At 48.6% G+C, this 22,344-nt stretch overlaps 1 protein-coding gene across 11 annotated transcripts in view; it reads right to left on the bottom strand.

Moving 5' to 3' along the window:
* Positions 1–22,344, bottom strand: part of RGS12 (regulator of G protein signaling 12) — a 219,745-nt gene that overhangs the window by 82,206 nt on the left and 115,195 nt on the right. For 10 of the 11 annotated variants that reach the window (XR_013225222.1, XR_013225223.1, XM_077302462.1 and 7 more), the window contains 2 exons: positions 6,724–6,893; positions 3,799–3,891 (listed from right to left, as the gene is read on the bottom strand). Coding sequence is in view for 8 of the 11 variants with exons in the window: in XM_077302462.1 (XP_077158577.1) it covers positions 3,799–3,891; positions 6,724–6,893 (263 nt within the window). In the remaining 3 variants the exon portion in view is untranslated. Of the gene's footprint in view, positions 1–3,798; positions 3,892–6,723; positions 6,894–12,126; positions 12,254–22,344 lie in introns of those variants that run through there. The other variant, XM_077302466.1, reaches the window with a different exon arrangement.

A 22,344-nucleotide genomic window follows, 5' to 3' on the forward strand; every position in this document is an offset into this window, starting at 1 on the left:
CAGTCAATTTATAATGTTTTATAAATGTAGAAACTGAAGGCCACGTAGCAGCCTTACAAATCTGGTTACTGTAGCTGAATTAACCATGGCAGCATTAGCTGCTGCTCCCCTTACAGAATGTGCTGTGATAGTTTCTGGTACCTTCTTGCCCACAGCTATATAAGCTTCAGCAATACAATATCTTAAGCACTGACCAATAGCCACAGGAGACATCTTTTCCCCTTTATTAGGAGGAGAAACCGGAATAAATAGAGCATCTGACTGCCTAAATGATTCTGTATGAATAAGAAAGGTTTTTAACACTCTGCGCACATCTAATTTATGCCACAAAATCTCTTTTGGATGTTTTGGAGCAGGAAAGAAGGTTGGAAGATTAATTTCCTGAGTCCTATAAGATCTTGAATCTACCTTGGCACGAAAGGTTGGATCTGTTCTCAACATAACCTTATCTTTGTGAAAAACACATAAATCTTTGCAAATGGATAATGCTCCTAATTCAGAAATACATCTGGCTGATGTAACTGCTACCAGAAAAATGACCTTAAGTCACAAAAACCTCAATGAAACCTCTTGAATGGGCTCAAACGGGTGTTTCAATAAGGCAGGAAGCACTAGGCTCAGACTCCAAGTGGGAAACCTGTGGACAGTAGGAGACAAGATTCGTGCTTCCCTTAAAAATTTTATCACATGACGGTGTTTTGATAAGGGAATACCCTCAATCATAGAATCACTGTTGATAAGGCTGCCACCTCTCTACGGAGTGTAGAAGGCTTTAATCCAGAGTCCAAACCCTCCTGAAGGAAATCCAAAATAAATTCTAATCTGGCATTTAAAGGATCGAACCCTTTGCATCTGCACCATCTAACAAATGCCTTCCAGGAAGCATTATAAATTCTAACCCTAGAGGGCCTTCTAAAAGCCAGAATAGTCCTAGCCACCTGTTGCCAGAGGTGGGGTCCTGTGTAGCCCAATCCAGGGGTATCCCTCCGGCAGCTGTTGTGTCTGGCCTCCTTCTTGGAACCAGAAAGATACCAGGAGGCTGACGGATTCTGTGGACATAGTTTCTCAATTTCAGTAAAACTTTTGATAAGGCTTGACATGACATTCTTGTTAACCAATTGGTAAATTTAGTATAGACCCTATTGCTGTTAGGTGGACAGATAACTGGTTGAAAGATTGCAGCCAAAGGGTGCTTGTTAATGATTTGTTGTCCTCTTGGAGAGGAGTGACAAGTGGAGGGCCTCAGGGATCTGTCCTAGGACCTGTAATGTTCAACATATGTACAAATGATTTGGTTGTAGAAATCCTTAAATCCTTCTAAATTTAGGTAGGAAAAATCAAAAGCATCACTATAGGATGGGGGAGATCTGTCTTGGCTGTAGTACATGTGAAAAGAATCTGAACATGAGATGGGGATCTGATAACCATCTTCAAGTATTTAAAAGGGTGCCATATATAGGATGGAGCAGAGTTGTTCTCTCTTGCCCCAAAGGGACAGACCAGAACCAATGGGATGGAATTAATTCAAAAGAAATTCCATCTAAACTTCTGGGAGAAGTTCCTGACAATTTGAGTGGTTTCTCAGTGGAACAGGCTTCCTTGGGAGGTGGTGAGTTCTCCATCTTTGGAAATTTTTAAACAGAGGCTGGATAGCCATCCAACGGAGAGGCTGATTCTGTGAAGGCTCAAGGGGGTGGCAGGTTACAGTGGATGAGCGATGTTGTGAGTGTCCTGCATAGTGCAGGGGGTTGGACTAGATGACCCAGGTGTTCCCTTCCAACTCTATGATTCTATGAGTCAGCACCCTCACTCAGTAGCTAAAAAGGCAAATGGAATTTTGGTCTGTATCAAAGTACAGTGTCCAGATCATGCGAGCTGATGGTACCAATTTGCTTTGCTCTGGTTAGAACTCATTTGGAGTACAGTGTTCAGTTTGGGGCACCACAATTAAAGAAGGTTGTATACAAACTGGAACATGTCCAGAAGAAGGCAACAAAAACAGTAAGGGGTTTGGAGACCAAATTGTGAGAGGAATGGTTGAGAGACAGAAGACAACTAAGAGGTTTCAAGTAGTTGAAAGGCTGTCATATGGAGGATGGAGAAGAATTGTTTCGTGTTGCTCCAGATGGTCATAACAAAACCAATGGGTTGAAATTAAGTCAAAAGAATTTTTGGTTAAACATCCAGAGAAAGTTCCTGGTTGTTAAGAGCGGTTCCTCAGTGGAACAGGCTACTTTGGAAAAATGTTCTTTGGAAATTTTAAAGCAGAGATTAGATATCCATTGATAGAAATGTTGATTCTGTGAACCTAAACACATTGTGAGTGGATGGGCAGAAGGGGCTGTCCTGGTGCTCGAATCTTGTCCCACTGCCAAACTCTCGCACCAGTGGTATTCCTGGATACAACGGGCTTTGCTCCTAGTCTTTCCACTATCATATTTTGTTAAGGGGCGGAGAGTGGCCAGGGCCGGACAAGAGTTCTAGCCAGTCAGATCAGGGCTCGATCGGAAGGCGCGCAGCTCTTTTCAGAGGCCACACCAACTGCCGTGAGTAGGCAGTCCGTCCGTCTGCTTGGCTCACCGCTGGGAAGGGGTCTGGGGATGGCTTCCCCGAAGCCCTCCGAGCAGGCCCGCCACCTCACAGAGGCGGGAAAGCCATGCCATTGGCGGGGGGGGGGGGCGGAATGGCTTCCCCGAAGCGCCGGCAGGTGGGGGCCATGTTGATGGCCTTCTCTGCGCTGGCCATGTGGCTCCCAGCAAGACCTGCTGGGATCTCAGTGCTGCACCCCGGTTTTGACCTTCTGTCTATCTGGCATTCAGGCCACCGTCGCAGGAACGCGGGGGGAAATGGCCACTGCATCCCACTCCCAAAGTCCACTGCCTCCCTTTGCAGCCCTCTCCAGCACCACTGCCATGGACCGGAAAATAACCACCACATCACCCCTCCAAAAGCCCCACGCCTACCTCCCTGCTGCCATGATGGCCTCTACAATGGGCCGGAAAGAGAGGGGGAAATAGCCACTCCCTCCAGCCGCACCTGCCTCTACTGGGCTCTCGGCCGCTGTCGAAATGAGGGGGAGATCACTGCCGCATCTGCCCATCCTAACAGTCCTGAGCCTCTCTCCCCAGGCCTCTCCAGCATTACGCCAACGGAGCACCCAATGGCAGCTGCATCCCTCTCTCCCAAAGCCCTGCGGCTACTTGGCCACCATCATGCAGGGCTCTGGAGGGGGCCACCAATGCACGGGCAATGCCTGCTTCCTTCCCCCCCCCCTCCACATTCTGTGGCCAACTGTATGCTCCTTGCACTGCCGCCGCTGCGGGAGGGAGGGGGCTAGAGCCCATTGTATTTGGCATACAACGGGCTTATCTGCTAGTATCATTTAAATTCTCAGTTCTTATCCTTGCCTTTTTCTTTAGCCATACAAATGTATTTCATTTTTGTTACCAATCATTAATAATATTGGGATTTCAATATATACATTTTTAAATATGAAATATAACTTGGGAAATATCTTCATTTTTATTTAATTAATTTGTTCTAACAGTGATTATGTTAATTTTTGCAAGTTGTATTTGACTTTTTTTTTAATCTCTATAGTAATTGGGTCACAATTTAGTTTTATATTTTTCCTTTCAGATTTACTAAAGCAAGTAACTAAATATTTAACTATATCTATATCCAGACCAAGCAAGACAGAACCCCCAAGACAAAAACAAAACCCACAAAACTACAGGCATATTTTTAGACAAACATTTTATGTTGTTATAGGAAATATATATAAAGACGCGAGCATACCTCTTTTTTGTCATGAGAAGGTACATGGTTAAAATATTCACAGGCCTGCCAAAATAAAATATTTTCTTCACTGAATTCTTTCCGTAAAAATTCCTAAGCAGAAAAAGAAAACAAACATTACATAAAAACAGGTTGTTAGTCGTCATCCCAGAATGACCAAAAAGCAATTAAAAGCTAAAAAACAGCTCCCAGAGATTCTTGTTGTTTTAGGAAGTATTTTATATGTCAAACTCACAAACAGTATAACATCCCTATATAGATATTACTGAAATATAGGACAACTAGAAATAAAGCCCATTTTATAATTAAATAAAATGGGCGCTAGGGGCCATTCCCCAGGGAATCCTTCCCGGGGGTCTGGGATATGGGGGGCGACGGGACCGCGACCTGGGTTGTTCTCACGGCCGCAGGCTGGTATGCCGGGGCCTGGAGAAGGCGGGGGCTCACCCCCCCACCCCGCATAGTCTTGGGGCCTTCTCCCAGCCCCGGGAGCAGGCTCGCCACGTCAGCGACGCAGAGAGGCTGCTCCTGGGGCCGGGAGAAGGCGGTGGCGCCCCCCCACCGCAGCTCGTACCGGGGCCTTCTCCCGGCCCCAGGAGCTGGCTTGCCACATCAGCTACGCGGCGAGGCCGCTCCTGGGGCCGGGAGAAGGCGGTGGCACCCCCCACTGCAGCTCATACCGGGGCCTTCTCCCGGCCCCAGGAGCTGGCTCCTGATGAGCTACGCGGCAAGGCCGCTCCTGGGGCCGGGAGAAGGCTGCGGCGCCCGCTCCACCGGGGCCGGGAGAAGGCTGCAGCGCCTCCTCTTCGACGCAGCGTCCCTGCTCCTTTCTTAAGGGGGAGGAGGACCCGGTCTGGAGGACTCACCGTGCGGACTGCCAGCTCAATCTGCACGGTGAGTTCCTGGCTGGGCCAGGTGAGGATGGACACTCGGAGTTTTTATCCTGGGTTTTTATCCCGGACAGGGCCCGCCCTAACTCCTCCCCAAAAGCCCTTACCCTTTTATTTAATCCACTCCGCAGGAGCAGTTTAAGATAGGGGAAAGAATCAAAAACAGAGAGCAGGCTGACTAAGAGAGACAGATTAGGTAGCATCTTCCCTTCCCCATTCACTGCTTTCCCCCAACATCTATAAACCACTCCTGCTGTTTAGGAGGAGTTAGGGCAGGCCCTGTCTGGGATAAAACCTCAGAGGGCCCAATCAGGAGCTGTGAAGCAGCTCCTGATTGAGCCCTGCGAGTGTCCATCTAGGGCCAAGCCGTCAATGGGAAGCCGCGCAAAGTGCAGCTCCCCATTGGCGGCTTAGCCCAGCTTGGCCTGGCCTGGCCGGGGACACACCACACAGATTCCACTGGCAGCCCGCACGGTGAGTCCTCCACCCCGGGTGCTCCTCCAACTTCAGAAAGGAGCAGGGACGCCATGTCGAAGACGTGGCATCCCTGCTCCTTTCCAGCCCTGGAAACCCTGCCCATGGGGGGGGGCGCCATCGGTGGCGCCGTTCTGCCACCCCAAGGAACAGCCGCGGTGAGGCTGCTCCTGGGGCCAGGAGAAGGCCCCGGGACACTCAGGGGCCGGGGGGGTTGCAGCTTTGTCCCGGCCCCATGATCGGCCTCGCCGTGTCGCGGATGCGGTGAGGCTGCTCCTGGGGCCGGGAGAAGGCCCTGAGACGCTCTGGGGTGGGGGGACCGGGAGAAGGCCTGAGACGCTCCGGGGTGGGGGGGTGGGCAGCCGCCTTCTCCCAGCCCCAGGAGACCAGCCCGCGGCCGGGAGAATGCCCCAGGTTGTGCCCCACTCGCCCCCGTGGCCCAGACCCCCGGGAACCCTTCGCTCTGCGAAGGCTTCCCCGGGGACTGGGCCCCTTATTTCTAGTTCTTAAATGTTACTACTGCCGTGCTGGAGGGGCGCTACCAAAAGAAACCCCTTGCTCAGAGACTCTGTCCTTGTGCCAGCGGATGGATAGAGTCAGATGAACATGTGTTTCTGTTCTGCCCCATTTATGACACTATCAGACGCACCTTTATCCAGCCAATTCTGAACACTTACCTGAGATCTTCCACAAAGGAGAAAATCAAGGTACTGCTTCAAGACGCAGATAAGCAAACAACTCTCTGCACAGCTAAATTTTGCACCGCCGCCATGAAATTGCGTACTCGGTATATGGATCAAAAATTATTTATGATCCAACCTTATAAGTACAAAGCCATTTTTTTTTTAACTGGTAACTTAAAGTATGTTTTAAATACTGACTATGATGTCAGACTTTTAACATTTTTATAGTATTGGCAGTTTTCCTGCTTTTTGGATTGTCTTGGTTTTAACTGCATGTATTTGGGTTTTGGTCTGAATGACCGTGAATAAATATTGATTGATTGAATGTTACTACTCAGAGGTAGGGAGAAGAGCAATTGAGTTAAATCCACCACCATTCACTCACAGGGCCATTCCTGAATTCCTCTGTGAGCTGGAGGACAGATGGACTTTAATTACTACTTTAATCTTTGCAGCTAAATTAATTTTCTTCAGTGGCCAACCAGTTCCTCTGGAGGGCCAAAAACAGGGGATGGAGGACGCCTTCCCTAGATAAGAACGTAACAGCCTAGCTAGATCGGACCAGTGACCCATCTAGTCCAGAATCCTGACTTACACAGTGGCCAACCAGTTCTTCTGGAGGGCCAACCATGGGGCATAGTAGCTGAGGTCTTCCCTCATGTTGCCTCCTGATTTTGGTATTCATAATATTAGTGCCTCTGAATGAGGAGGTTCCCCTCAGTCACCACGCTTATTAGCCAATGTTTATCCCAGTGGTCATCACAGCATTGTCTAGCAGTGAATTCCACATTTTAGTCACTCTCTGTGTAAAGAAGTGACCAATCAATTTTGTTTAGGTTGTTCTAAATATATACTCTAGCACATTTTCCATTACTTACAGAGAAATACCTAACACCAACTGGATCCTGAAGAAGCCGTTCAAATGAAACTGCCCAACTTGCAACCCTCCTCTCACGAAGTCGTCGGCAGCTCTGGACACTGGGGAGACTGGCATTGCTGCTCAGGCTATTGTCACTGGCACAGTCCTTCAGAGCAGTGCTGTTGAGTTCTGGTAAAGGAAAAAATGATACCTGATCAACCATGATGTATATATTATGCAATTCAATTAAATGTGGAGTTTAATTGACCCAAGCTAGCCTGACTGTGTCAGATTTTGGGAGCTAAGTGGGATCAGCTCAAGTTAGTATTTGGATGGGAGGCTACCAAGGAAGTGCCGGGTCACTGTGCTGAGGAAGGCCATGTTCATCCCTTGCCTTGAAGACATTAAGGGGGCCTCTGCAAATCAACTGCAGTTTGACAGCACTTTCCAGTATATACATTTTGCTGTGGTTTAAAGGTCGGGCCTCTAGAGGAAGAAAGAGGGAAGCTGCGTGAGTGACTGAAGTGTATTGCCTTTGGACTATAGCTGTATCCTAGACCCAAAGAGGAGCTGACCAGGTTTGCTGAGGAAGAAGGAAGGAGTGAAAGAACAGAAGGTTTGTTTCACTTGCCATGAATCTTCCTTTTTCCCCTTTTAAAATTTGTAATTAAAAATTCTTTAAAATACAAGCATATAAACCAAGATTCATATATTCATATCAAAATGAGACATATAACCAACACCCAAAGTCCAAGAAAAATGCCCCTAAAAAGTCATTTATAAATCATGCATCCAATTCCCCCTCCAACAAAATGTACCTACTTCAAGCATTTTGGGGAAAAAAACTGTTTCAACTAAAACTCTCCATGATGATGACCACTCAACAATCCACACATTGTTTACGAATTCCTTCTTTTTACATCAACCCGTTCCGGAATTTCATCAAGACCTATCTTCCCAAGTAAACCCCTCATACTGGAGAGTGCCTGGTACCACAATTCATCTAAATTTTTTGATGTTCTTATTTTTAATATATGTTTATTTGATTAATAACTGTCTCATTAACGTTATCAAACCAAAATACTAAGTCTGGAGCATTCTTTGCTTTCCAGTACCTGGCAAAATTAAGTCATGTTAATGTTAGCATATGAAGTACTATAGAGACTTGCTCTGCATTTCTGGAAAATAATTCAGTAATACATCTTTTGGGTTCAATGGTATCTTTAAGATTATCATTATCCTTATCCATGGTTCCCTTACATATTTGTGAAATGGGCTTCTACGTAGAGCGTGTCCAGTCCCACAAAAACTGTCTGAGTTCAAATCCGGCCCAATAAGGGTCCGACCCCTAATGCTCATGCCCTCCCTGCCTGGCCACTCGCCTGCCAGACAGCCAGCCCGCAGATGAGCCTGGCTGCCCAGGGCAACACTTCTCCACCAGCCCGCCACTCCCCTCATGAACCCCTAACGCTCATGCCCTCCCTGCCTGGCCACTCGCCTGCCTGACAGCCAGCCCACAGACCTACTGGGGAGGTGGTGGCAGTCAGCGAGCGGTGGCAGGGGCGGCTCTCATGACGGCGCCATCCGTGCTCGGTGATAGTCAGGCGTTTGGAGCCGGTGGTCGTGACCAGCGGGTAGTGCCGCCTCCAGGTTGGAGCACCAGGTGTGTCAGGCACCGCCTCTGCCACACATGCCTGGCACTCAGAGGGCTCTCCATGAGCAGCAGCAGAGGGAGTGCGTTGGCAGCAGGCCTCCAGAGGTGTGGAAGTGGGGGCAGCGGGCGGGGCGGCACCGGCACAGTGGCAAGCATAACGTTGTTGGGCCATGTGAAGGCCCTGAGCGGGTGCGGTCTGCCGGGCGGGGTGTGGGCGGCAGCAGCACCTTGGCAGTGCAGTGGGTTGTCAGGCCGGCCAAAGGAAGGGCCCTGTCGTTGGGTCGGCCAGCAGGGAGTGGACAGCAATGGCGGGTGGGAGCTCTTGGTGGGAGCTCTAGGCCCAATCAGATTGGCCTGTTTCAGCACTCGGACACCCCGGATAGCTCCACCCCCAAGCCAGCTTGGTAAATATTAAGAGGAAAATGGATAAGGATAAGCCAGGATTGATACCAATATTTCCTATAGCTTTTGATAAGGTTCCACATGATATTCTTGTTGACAAGCTGGTAAATTGTGGTATGGATCCTAGTTCTGTCAGGTGAATCGATAACTGGTTGACTTATCATATCCAACGGGTATTTGTTAATCGGTCAGCATCCTCTTGGAGAAACGTGACAAGTGGAGTTCTGTGTTCAGTTTTGGTCACAACAGTTGAAAGGGGATGTAGACAAACTGGAACATGTCCAGAGGAGGGAAATAAAGATGGTGAGGGGTTTGGAGACCAAGATGTATGAGGAAAGGTTGGGGGAGCTTGGTCCGTTTAGCCTGGAAAGGAGATGACTGAGAGGGGATCTGATAACCATCTTCAAGTATTTAAAAGGCTGCCATGTAGAGGATGGAGACGAGTTGTTCTCTCTTGCCCCGGAGGGACGGACCAGAACCAATGGGATGAAATTAATTTTAAAAAATCCCATCTAAACATCCGGAAATAGTTCCTGTCACAGCATTTTCGCAGTGGAACAGGCTTCCGCAGCAAGTGGAGGGTTCTCCATCTTTGGAAATGTTTAAACAGAGGAGAGCTACCCATCTGACAGAGACAAATGCTGAACTTCTGGCATGGGCTTCCTAAAACCCATCAAACATCCCAGCCCAGTCTATGTCACATCTATGTCAGTGTTGCTATGAGTGTAATGGCTGTAGATGGCTGAATGGAAATAAATGACACCTCCCTCCAAAGTTATTTGGGCAAAACATCTGTGATCTTGGGGAAAATATAGTCCCTAAATACCCAAAATTCAGCATATTAGATACAAAGGGGGAGGATGTATAGTGTGATGAGTGTCCATGGGCCAGTGGAGTTCATCTTAAACCAGGATTACGATCTGAGCCACAGAATGATTTCACTGTTCTAATGTTGGCCTCTCAGAAACAAGCTTTTAAGAATTCCCAAGTGCATATTTTGAGCCTAGACAACTGTAATTTCTGTGGCATTGTGAGAAAGAAATATGCAGTGAATCAAGAGAGGGAAAGTACTGCTCCTCTAAAGAAGAAGTAGAGTTGGATTTTCACTGCCCAAAGGAGTCTCAAAGAGGTTTACAATTGCCTTCCCTTCCTCTCCCAATCCTAAGAGTTAAGTGGGGCTGAGAGAGCTCTATCAGGACTGTGACTTGCCCAAGGTCATCCAGCTGGCTGCATGTGGAGGAATAGGGAATCAAATCCGGCTTGCCCAACTAGAAGCCACCACTCCTAACCACTACACCATGCTGGCTCTATGTAACTATCAATATCCTCTGCCATTGTATATAACAGTATGTCACAGATAACTTTTAGTACTATGAAAAACCAATTAATCAGACAACTTCATCACATCTCTGCCAGTCATTTAAAGAAGCATCTTCCACAAACACTGGATAAAAGTCAGCCAAAAGCCAAAAATGTTCTGCTGCCCATGAACAATCATGATGACAGTTTTTCAGCTTTCTCCCCATGGTGTGACTTATACGCGGTATGGGCCCAGAAAACCTGAGGAACCGCCTCTCCACCTACACTCCTCACAGAGACCGGCGCTTTACTACATTCAACCTCCTGGTGGTCCCTGGCCCCAAGGAAGCCCGCTTAGGGCTGATCCTGCGTAGAGCAGGGGGTTGGACTAGAGGGCCTGTATGGCCCCTTCCAACTCTATGATTCTATGATTCTATGACTTCAACCGGGGCCAGAGCTTTCTCCATTCTGGCCCCCAACTGGTGGAACGAGCTCCCAGAGGAGATCAGGGCCCTGACAGAACCTAAACAGTTCCACAGGGCCTGCAAAAGGGAGCTCCTCCACCAGGCATTTGGTTGAGGTCGACCCAAACCACCGCTTCCAGTTGGCCCTCAAGCTCCCCCCCTCTCTACCACCAACATTAATCGGTTGCCCACAGGGTCCAGTAAGATTTGAGCTGAGGCTCTTACAATTTCTATTTTATGTATCATTGTTATTATCATGTTAAATATTATTGTTATAACATTACTGCTGTTATTGTTACCTATTACCATGTGTTAATTGAATCCTCCCTGTTTTCTGTAAACTGCCCTGAGTCCTCGGTGAGGGTGGTATATAAATATTATAATAATAATAATAATAATAATAATAATAATAATAATAATAATAATAATAATAATAATAATAATAATAATAATAATGTAACGTATTAAATGAACAAGAGTTAACTATTTTCAAATTTTCACATTTACTGTTACTTTTTTCCTTTCCTTTGCATATACAGAACTTTGAACTTTCTTGGCTGTGCCTCATTGAATGCAGGAAACGCCACCCAGCCAACAAGCTGCTAAACCACCTTTGTGCATCTCCTCCAAAAGTGTGCTCTCACTCTGATTCATTTACTTGAAAAACTGACATTTTGCCCCCCCCCCCACAACCAACACTGGCTCAACATAATGCAAAACAACAAGATAACCCTAAACTCTTATGAGGCTGAAGCAGGCAGCTGCCTCAGTTCGCTCTATGGCAGAGCCTCCCTGCAGTTCACAAATAACAATCCCAAAAACAGATCTCCACCCCCAAGAGCCCTCAAGGGGTGTTCTTGGTGCTCTTATATTCCTTGTCTGCAGTCTCCTCGCTACACACAAAAGACAAACAGCATGACCCATACCATAATGTGAATTGTGCCAATTAAATATAAAACAGGGGGGGAGCATTTTAAAGAGCTGCCTGCATAACCACTTTGTCCCACTATGAATTACTTCTGTTGAAAACCTACGGGGGAAGGTCAGTTTTGAGATGAGCAGGTCCCATCCTGGCACCTGTCTGTTCTTAAATTTTAAATTTTATTCTATATTTGTACCTGAGCAGAAGCAAAAAACCAAAATCATTCTAAAATGATTTAAAAAGTAATTTATACACAGAGAACAATAAATCCCATTATCTAATGTGAGAAACAGTTCCACAATCATTATGAATAAAGATGAGGAGTGGAAGATCTGTCACTGCATGTACTCTCAAATTCAGCAGATTTTTCTATTTACACATTTTTTAAACTACAATTTTATTTAATAAAATAGAAGAAATTATTGATTATGAGAGCATTTAAAACATTCTGATTTAAATGACCTTGTTCAAAATATAAAAGCAGAATCTTGTAGAATTATTCCAGTCTAAATCCATTGATTTTAGTGGGGTTAGACTGGAGCAACTCTGCACAAGATTGAACAGTTAATACTCTTTCAAAATGGAATTTTCCATGCAAAGTTAATTAAAGTGAAAATTTCAGCACAATTGTACTAAATTTCTAAAATAAAAGTCCATCTGCAGAATTACTGAAGGTATTACCTGGATACAGTTGATAAGAGCCACTATGATGCCATTTAACCAAATACTTCCAACCATTCACTGAAAACCACCCTTCTGTATCCATCCCACACGTAGGTATAATCTCCTAGAGAACATTTGTTAGATGATCTGTCAGCTGTTTGGCACATTTTAAATGCTTCCTAGTATATTACTGTGTTGTCCTTTGAAGGCTCGTCAAGGGATTACATATTTTTGAGCTGATCCACTATTTTCTCTTACATCCATAAGAGAAACACCATCAATACACTTAACAAGTAGCATTATAAAATGTGACATCAATAATTTAGAGAATGGACCTTTCACTGCTGTTGCTAAAGGAACATGAATTATTCATATTATACTAGAATGAAACTACAGCAGCTGCACTCTGGCAGGGTAAAAAATGGAAGACATATTATAGATCAACATTACTAGGTTACTTTTCCTGGTTGTCAACCAAAGGAAAAAAGCACACACTGAACTTAAAAACAGTGCGTGTGCGTGTGTGTGTGAGAGAGAGCTGTTAAAGTACTAGGTTAGGACTGCAGAGACTCTCTGTCAGCCAAATTCAGCTTCCAGGGTTGTTGTGAGTATGAAATGCTGGATGCAAGAGCAACTTTAAAGAAGCCCTTGCAAAAGATGAGTCTAGTACACTGCCAAGACAGCCCCCCTACCCCCTTGGAGGAAAACAGGAAAACGATGACCCATTTGTACTTCACAGCACAAGTAGGGACATGCTAGTAACTACTCTGTTCTCATAGCAGAGATAATTTTGTGAGCGACAGCCCTCCAGTACATGGTGTCTTTGCTTCCACGTGATCATCTTTCTCTGCATTGGCTTCTAAATTGGAACGCTTTTTTTCTGGAGTACCCAAACAACATTGTTCTCTGATCACAGTATTTCCAGGTATTCTGCATCCTTAATATTCTCTTTTCCAAACCTGTCTTATTTTCCAAACCTATCAAACTGTCAAACTATCAAACTATCCCTGTCGACTGGGGAGTTCCCTGAGCTGCTCATGGAGACGGTAGTCTGCCCTCTCCTTAAGAAACCATTGCTGGATCCATGTGATCCGGCCAGCTGCCAACCAGTCAGTCAGTCAGTCAGTCACCTTTTATTGGCATAAAATATGTATAATAAAAATAGGGTTTAAAATTTGAACAAAATAATAAAATGGGGTTACATAACCAAACAGATCTTAAAATGATTAAATAAACTATAAAAGATAAAATACAAGGTAGGCAGCATATTATAAAAGCATCTTAGTTAAAACTCTGGCAACTAAAATGGTTACCTCTGGGTCTTTGTCAGAGAGCAGAAATTGCAAGGTCATAGATTTACTTACAGAATCATCATCATCATCATCATCATCATCATCATCATCATCATTATTATTATTATTATTATTTCGATTTATTTCCTGCCACTCCCAAATGGCTCGTGGCGGGTTACAGTGTCTTAAAAACCCCATTAAAACTCCCATTAAAAGACTTTAAAATGTCACAACATGGCGGCACAATAATAAGATCCCCTTCCTACCCCCCTTCCTAAAAAGGGGGGGGTGGAACAGAAGGAGGTCAATGATGTTCAAGAAGAAGCCCAGGGGAGAGCAGTCGATGTACCCCAGCAGCCCCAGCCTCAACCATAGACCTGGCGGAAGAGCTCCGTCTTGCAGTCCCTGCGGAACGTTGATAGGTCCCGCAGGGCCCGCAGCTCGCCCGGTAGCTCATTCCACCAGGTGGGGGCCAGGACCGAAAAGGCCCTGGCCCTGGTCGAGGCTAGGCGTGCTTCCCTAGGGCTGAGAACGACCAGAAGATTCTCACTCGCAGAGCGCAGAGCCCTGCGGGTGGCATAGGGTACTAGGCGGTCCCTCAGGTATGTGGGTCCCAGCCCGCGTAAAGCCTTAAAGGTTAGAACCAGAACCTTGAACCGGATCCGGACAGCAATTGGTAACCAGTGCAGCTGCCTCAGCACAGGCTGGATGTGGGCCTTCCGAGGTGTGCCGGTGAGGACCCTAGCAGCTGCATTTTGTACTAGCTGGAGTTTCCGGATCAGAGACAGGGGTAGGCCCGCGTAGAGGAAGTTACAGAAATCTAATCTGGAGGTGACCATTGCATGGATCACAGTGGCCAGGTGTTCGGGGGACAGGTAGGGCGCTAGTAGCCGAGCTTGGCGAAGATGGGAAATTGCCTGGCCGGCTACTTTCCTGACCTGCGCCTCCATAGTCAGGGAGGCCTCAATGGTCACACCCAAGTTTCTGGCCTAGGACGCAATGGTAAGATGCGCCCCTGCCAGGGTGGGTAAATGCGCTTCCTGTTCCCGCCCCCTACTTCCCAGCCACAGGACCTCCGTCTTGGAGGGGTTGAGTTTCAGGTGACTCTGCTCAAACCATTCTGTCACCGCTTCCAAACATCTGGCGAATGGTTCCGGGGGAGAGTCTGGGTGGCTGTCCATGAGGAGACAGAGCTGGGTGTCGTCAGCGTACTGATGGCAGGCCAACCCAAAACTCCGTACCAGCTGGGCCAGAGGGCGCATGAAGATGTTAAATAGTGTGGGGGAGAGAACTGTGCCCTGTGGGACCCCACAAGGGAGTCCATAAAGGCGCGAGAGCTCATCCCCCACTGCAACCCTCTGGGTCCGGTTCTGGAAGAAGGAGAGTATGCAGCGCAAGGCTGTACCCCGTATCCCCGTACCGGCGAGGCGGTGGACCAATATCTCATGGTCCACGATGTTGAAAGCAGCCGACAGATCCAGAAGGACCAGCACGGCTGACCCGCCTCTATCCAGCTGGCGACGGAGATCATCCAGCAGGGCGACCAACACCGTCTCCACCCCGTGCCCAAGGCAGAAGCCAGACTGATATGGATCGAGCGCCGAAGTTTCATCCAAGAAAGCTAGGAGCTGGTCCACCGCAGCCCTTTCCACCACCTTGCCCAGGAACGCTAGGTGCGACACCAGGCGGTAGTTGGCAGGGTCCTGCGGGTTCAGCGTTGTTTTTTTCAGGAGAGGGCGAACCACTGCCTCCTTCAGCCGCTCAGGGAATTCCCTGGAACTCAGGGAAAGGTTGATAATATCCCTGAGTTGGCCTCCTATCCTCTTTCCGCTCCCCTTGAGAAGCCAAGAGGGACAGGGATCAAGGGGGCAGGTGGTCGCCCTGACCGACCCCAGCAACTTGTCCACTTCGGAAGAGGAGAGCTGTCTGAAGCCATCAAACCTCACTGCCAAAGACGGCCAACAGGTCTCCAGTTCGTTTACTGTATTAATTGGGACAGGGAGGTCACGGCGAACCGACAAGACTATATCCGCAAAAAAGCTCGCTAATGCCTCGCAGCCAAGTGCCAATTGACTAATATTTTGGCGCCCCTGAAGGGCGGTGAGGGATCTAACTACCATAAATAATTGGGCCGGGAGAGAGCTTGCGGACACGATTTCCGTGGCGAAGAACTCTCGCTTTGCCACTTTCACCGCCATCTCATACGCCCTCATAAGCGTGCGATAAGATGTTCTTGCAGCTTCGTCGCGAGTCTTCCGCCACACTCCCTCTAGTTGTCTCACCTCCCTCTTCTTTTCCCGGAGCACCCCCGTGTACCAGGGGGCCCGTTTGAGTCGAGGGCACAGAGGACGCTTAGGAGCAATCTCATCTATAGCGGCTGTCAGACGGGACTGCCAGTCCTCTACTAACGCCGCCAGTGAGTTGCCAGGAGGCATCGGGTCCCGCAGAGCATTCTGGAAACCAATTGGATCCATGAGTCTCCGCGGGCGGGCAAAAGTGCGCCCGCCGAACAACTGGGGAGGGGGTGGCATCCCAAGCCGGGCCCGCAGGGCATAGTGGCCTGACCATGGCACAGCCAAAGCTGGCTCCAGAACCACCTCTATCCCGGCATGAAAATCAAGTCAAGCGTGTGGCCGGCGTGATGAGTGGGACCGGCAACAAATTGTGAGAGCCCTAGTGTCGCCATGGATGACACCAGGTCCCTACCAAGTCCTGAAGTGGGCGAGTCCGCGTGGACATTGAAGTCACCCAGGATTAAGAGCCTAGGGAACTGCAATGCCCAGGCGGCCGCCACCTTCAGCAGGCGGGGCAGGGCATCTGGTGGCGCATTGGGTGGACGGTATACCAGCCAGATGGCTGCGCTCTCGACCGAGCCGCACCCAATACCGACACACTCCACTCCACTGATTTCCGGCACCGGGAGAGCCCTGCAGGCGAGAGTCTCCCGGGCCAGAATTGCCACCCCCCCTCCCCTCTTATGGGTTCGAGATTGGTGTAGGACCGAAAATCCTGGGGGGGCCAGTTCTTTCAAGGCCACCGACTCCCCCTCCCTCACCCAGGTCTCGGTCACGCAAGCAAGGTCCGCCCCCGACTCTGCAAAGAAGTGCTGCAGAGTGGAGGTCTTGTTTTTAATCGACCTTGCATTGCACTAGACCAAGATCGGACACTCCCTAGCCTCCACCCTCACAGCCCTGGGGATGGGACGGAGGTTAGAAGGGGATCGAGCACACCCAGGGCGCCAGCCGTGTCTCCACCGCCAGGTCCTATGCGGGACACCAGTGCTCCCACCCCTTCTCTTGTCCAACCTCCTCCCCCAGCCATAGCGCCCCTGGCCCAGCATCTGCCATCTCTCCCAGGCGACCCACCCTCTCCATGTGCCCCCCTTGAGAGAGGACGTCAATCCTAACTCCTATGCTAAGTCCCACCTCCTCCCCAACTGCACTAACCCTCCCTAACCCTCCCGACTCCACTAACTCTGTCACCACCCTCCCCCTCCCCCACCCTAATCTAACAGCTGAAGAGGTGTGCACCACCATGGGGTGAGATCCCGCCTATCTCAGGGGTTCTCTCTGCCCCCCCAGCTCGTCCCCACATAATTCAGCTGAACCTAGCTCCCAATTATCATTCCTCTCTCAATGAGATGAAATTCAGCCTTCTGCCACCAGATCATAGAATCATAGAATCATAGAGCTGGAAGGGGCCATACAGGCCATCTAGTCCAACCCCCTGCTCAACGCAGGATTAGCCCTAAGCATCCTAAAGCATCCAAGAAAAGTGTGTATCCAACCTTTGCTTGAAGACTTCCAGTGAGGGGGAGCTCACCACCTCCTTAGGCAGCCTATTCCACTGCTGAACTACTCTGACTGTGAAAAACTTTTTCCTGATATCTAGCCTATATCGTTGTACTTGAAGTTTAATCCCATTACTGCGTGTCCTCTCCTCTGCAGCCAGCAGAAACAGCATCCTGCCCTCCTCCAAGTGACAACCTTTCAAATACTTAAAGAGGGCTATCATGTCCCCTCTCAACCTCCTTTTCTCCAGGCTGAACATTCCCAAGTCCCTCAACCTATCTTCATAGGGCTTGGTCCCTTGGCCCCAGATCATCTTCGTCGCTCTCCTCTGTACCCTTTCAATTTTATCTACGTCCTTCTTGAAGTGAGGCCTCCAGAACTGCACACTGTACTCCAGGTGTGGTCTGACCAGTGCCGTATACAATGGGACTATGACATCTTGTGATTTTGATGTGATGCCTCTGTTGATACAGCCCAAAATGGCATTTGCCTTTTTTACCGCTGAATCACACTGCCTGCTCATGTTTAGTTTACAATCCACAAGTACCCCAAGGTCTCGTTCACACACAGTGCTACCTAGAAGCGTATCCCCCATCCAGTAGGCATGCTTTTCATTTTTCTGACCCAGATGCAGAACTTTACACTTATCTTTATTAAATTGCATCTTGTTCTCATTTGCCCATTTTTCCATTGTGTTCAGATCTCGTTGAACTCTGTCTCTATCTTCCGGAGTATTTGCCAGTCCTCCCAATTTGGTGTCATCTGCAAACTTGATGAGTAGTCCCTCCACCCCCTCATCTAAATCATTAATAAATATGTTAAAAAGTACCGGGCCGAGCACCGAGCCCTGAGGTACCCCGCTACTCACCTCTCTCCAGTCTGATGAAACACCATTGACAACAACTCTTTGAGTGCGGTTCTCTAACCAATTCCCTATCCACCTAACTATCTGAAAATCCAGATTGCAGTCCTTCAACTTATCCATCAGAACATCATGGGGAACCTTGTCAAAAGCTTTACTAAAATCCAAGTAAATGACATCAACCGAATTTCCCCGATCCAGCAAACCTGTTACTTGGTCAAAAAAGGAAACTAGGTTGGTCTGGCAGGACCTGTTGGAGACAAATCCATGCTGACTTCCTTGGAACACCAAATTGTCCTCCAGATGTTTGCAGATCGCTCCCTTTAATATCTGCTCCATTATCTTCCCCACAACAGAGGTCAGACTCACTGGTCTGTAGTTTCCTGGGTCATCCTTCCTCCCTTTTTTGAAGATCGGAATAACGTTTGCTCTTTTCCAGTCCTCTGGGACATCTCCAGTCCTTAAAGAGGTTCCGAAGATGATGGACAAGGGCTGTGCAAGATCTCTGGAAAGTTCTTTGAGTACTCTCGGGTGCATTTCATCTGGACCAGGGGATTTGAACTCATCCAGTGAAGCTAAATGTCTCTCGACAACCTCTCTATCCATGTTAACCTGCCCCCCGGACACTATCCTTTGGCTACAGCCATCTCTAGATGTGCCTAAACACTTTGACCTGTGGAAATACAATTGATGTAAAATAGGCACTAAGCCTTTCTGCTTTCTCTGCATCTTTCGTTAGAGTTTGTCCATCTGCACTCAACAGTGAGCCTATTGCCTCCTTGACTTTACGTTTGTTCCTCACATAACTGAAAAATCTTTTCTTCTTACAATGGGCTTCCCTGGCCAATCTTAGCTCACTCTCAGCTTTGGCCTTTCTGATGATTGATCTACAGTGCCTAGTAACCTGTAGGTACTCTTCTTTAGAGCTCTGTCCTTCCCTCCATTTCCTGAACATTTTCCTTTTCTTTCTTAGTTCCTCTTGAAGTTCTCTGTTCATCCAAATAGGCTTCTTAGAGCTCCTGCAGTGTTTTCGTATTTCTGGAATAGTCATTGATTGAGCATGCAATAGCTCTTGTTTGAGTAGCGCCCACCCTTCACATGCTCCCTTCCCTTCCAGCATTCTCGTCCATGGTATGACACTCATCATGTCTCTGAGTTTATTAAAGTTTGCCCTACGAAAATCCAACATCCGCGTCTGGCTACAAGCTTCCTTGGCTCCCCATCTCAAAAGGAATTCTATGAGGACATGGTCACTTCCCCCTAGGGTCCCCACCTCCTTCACCTCATCCACCAACTCTTGCCTGTTGGCAGATGGTGCAAGGGAGGCGAGCACTAAAACTCAGAATCCTTGCTCTGGCCAATATCTCAGTCACCACTGGTTGTTCCCAAGAGACACAATTCTCCACTCCTCCAGTTTCGGCTGAGTTCTTAAAGCAGCAGCACCACAGTCCTCCTCGTCCTCAAGGTTACCATCCAACCGGGGAAGGAACCGCCCGGGACTCCAGCAATCGAACCGCGCGCAAAGGGGCTGGCCCAAGGGGCCTCTCACTGTCCGCGGGATGAACCTCTGCCACAACCACTGGACTCCAGCCCCAAGCGTTTGCCGCAGCCGTGATTTTTCAGCCCCACCAGCAAGCTTCAGCCTGGGGCCCGGGTAGGGGAATGATTCTTTTGCTGTGCCGCCAACTTCAACCTGGTAGGTGATCGGTCTTCTGCCCCTCCTCACCCTAAGCCAGGCGGGGGGGGACCCACTGGGGAGCGCCGGGTCTGAAGTACGCTGAAAAACGCCGAGACACAGAGGAGGAGCAGGCAATCCAAAAGGGGGGGCATAGGAACTCCCGCAGGGACCCTCGGCATTGGGGCCCCTGCCGCGGCCTGCTCCAATGCGCCTCCCGGCTCACGTTGGTCTCCTTCCCCCTGCAGTGATGACTCTCGCCGGGGAGGCATCCAACGCAAGTCCGGTGCTGGAACTGGCACGTGCGGCCACCACAGCCCTTCTCCTTCAGGTCCCTTTTTCTTCCGTTCTGCTGCCGATAAGCATCAGACTGCTCTCCCAACAGAGGGGGGGAAGGAAAAAACTAACCCCCAGCCCCCAAAAACAGCAAGGGGGAGAACGCTCCATAAGCCAGGAGCGCTCATAGTCCAATGACCAGGCGGAGCTCTAAGCCCCAGCGTCTGGCCGAGCTGCCATCTTTTACAAAAGAAGGCTTGTTTCCCAGCAAAGCAACAAAGCTGTCATCCCGACACTGCTCATATAAGGGGCAATCTAACAAAATGTGTGAGACAGAGTCAGGGCAGCCCGAACCACACGGACAGAGTCTCGCATGGTATGGGATACGGTGGAATCTTCCCTCTAAGACCTTTGAGGGGAAACCATTCATTCGTGCCAGGAGAAAAGCTCTTCTCAGGGTTGGAACTTCAAGGAGATGCAAATATGTAGGCATAATATTTCTCTGCATAGTGATGCCAAAGAATGCTGGTGAGCAGACTCGAGGCTGGGTAGGTATGAGTTCCTGCTGCTCATGGTCTAATATTCTCTGTTTAATAATCCGGAAGATACATTTTTCTTCCAGAGGTAGTAGGGAGTTCAGATCGATGCCAATGGAGACTAATATTTGTTCAATAGCCTGGAACCATTGAAATTTAAGAGGGTCACTTTTTAGACAAGTTTAAAGGCTGCCAGTTTCTATTCTAAAAAACAGTCTGACCCAGAATTTAAAAGTAGCTATCCAGGCCCTTGTCTCTACGCTAATTTGGCCAAATTCTGCGCAAATGGCATGGTAGGAGACACAGTTGGGAACCCCTGCAATTTGCCTCTAGAAAGCAGATTGAACACCCACAATAGATTTGTTAAAGGCAGGAACCCATAAGGGGCATCCAAACAGGAGCTGGGACATCACCTTGGCATTAAAAATTTTAATTGCTGCAGGAATAAATTGGTTACCTTTTGCAGAGAAAAAGAACTGTTTTATCAAGGAAGATGAGGATTTGGCCAGATTGATAGCTTGTTGGCAGTGGGAGCTCCATTTCTGGTTATACTGGAAGGTAACACCTAGATACTTAAATGTTTTGATGCGGCCAGCTGCCAACCAGTCTCGCATCTAGCATTTCTGGGCAAGGTAGTTGAAAGGGCCATGGTGGACAAGCTCCTGGCATTCCTGGAGGAAACTTTGGTGCTTTATCCATATCAGTCTGGCTTCTGTAATGGCCACGGGGTGGAGATGGTGTTGGTCACCTTGATGGATGATCTCCGTTGCCGGCTGGATCGAGGCAGATTGGCCTTGCTTGTTCTGTTAAATCTGTTGGTCGTGTTTGATGTGGTCAACCGTGGACTGCTGGCTCACCACCTTGCTGGGATGGGATATGGGGCACAGCTCTCAGCTGAATACACTCCTTTCTCCATAACCAGACCCAGAGAGTGGCAGTGGGGGAAAGAGTTATCAAGCTCTTATCAACTCCCTTTTGGGGTCCCTCAGGATTCGGTACTCTCTCCCACGCTGCTCAACATCTTTATGCATCCTCTGGCCCAGCTGGTGCAGAGTTTCGGGCTGGGCTGTCATCAATATGCAGATGATACCCACCTGTATCTTGTCATGGACGGCCGCCTGGACTCTCCCTTGGAACCATTTCCCAGATGTTTGGAAGCCGCAGTTGAATGGCTCGAGCAGAGTTGGCTGAAACTCAACCCCTCCAAGGCGGAGGTCCTGTGGCTGGGAGGTAAGGGGACGGATCAGGAAGTGCATTTACGCACCTTGGCAGGGATGCAACTGACCATCGCATCCCAGGCGAGGAACTTGGGGGTGACCATCAATGCCTCATTAACTTTGGAAGCACAGGTCAAGAGGGTAGCTAGCCTGGCATTTTTCCATCTTTGCCAAGCTCAGCTACTAGCACCCTACCTATCCTCCAAATATCTGGCCACAGTGATCAATGCAATGGTCACCTCCAGAATAGATTGCTGTAACTTACTCTACATGGGCCTGCCCTTGGGCTTGATCTGAAAATTGCAGCTGGTTCAAAATGCAGCTGCTAGGGTCCTCACAGGAACACCTTGGAAGGCCCATATCCAGCTGGTGCTGAGGTGGTTGCATTGGCTGCCAGTTGCAGCCCGGATCCGGTTTATGGTTTTGGCATTAAACTTTAAAGCCCTTTGCGGTCTGGGACCGACATATCTGAGGGACAGCCTGTCACACTATGCCCCCCGCAGGGCTTTATACTCTGTGGGTATAAATTTGTTGGTCATTCCCAGCCCCAGGGAAGCACGCCTGGCCTCAACTAGGGGCAGGGCCTT

The sequence above is a fragment of the Paroedura picta genome, chromosome 10 (genome assembly GCF_049243985.1).
Source record: "Paroedura picta isolate Pp20150507F chromosome 10, Ppicta_v3.0, whole genome shotgun sequence".
Taxonomy (NCBI): domain Eukaryota; kingdom Metazoa; phylum Chordata; class Lepidosauria; order Squamata; family Gekkonidae; genus Paroedura; species Paroedura picta.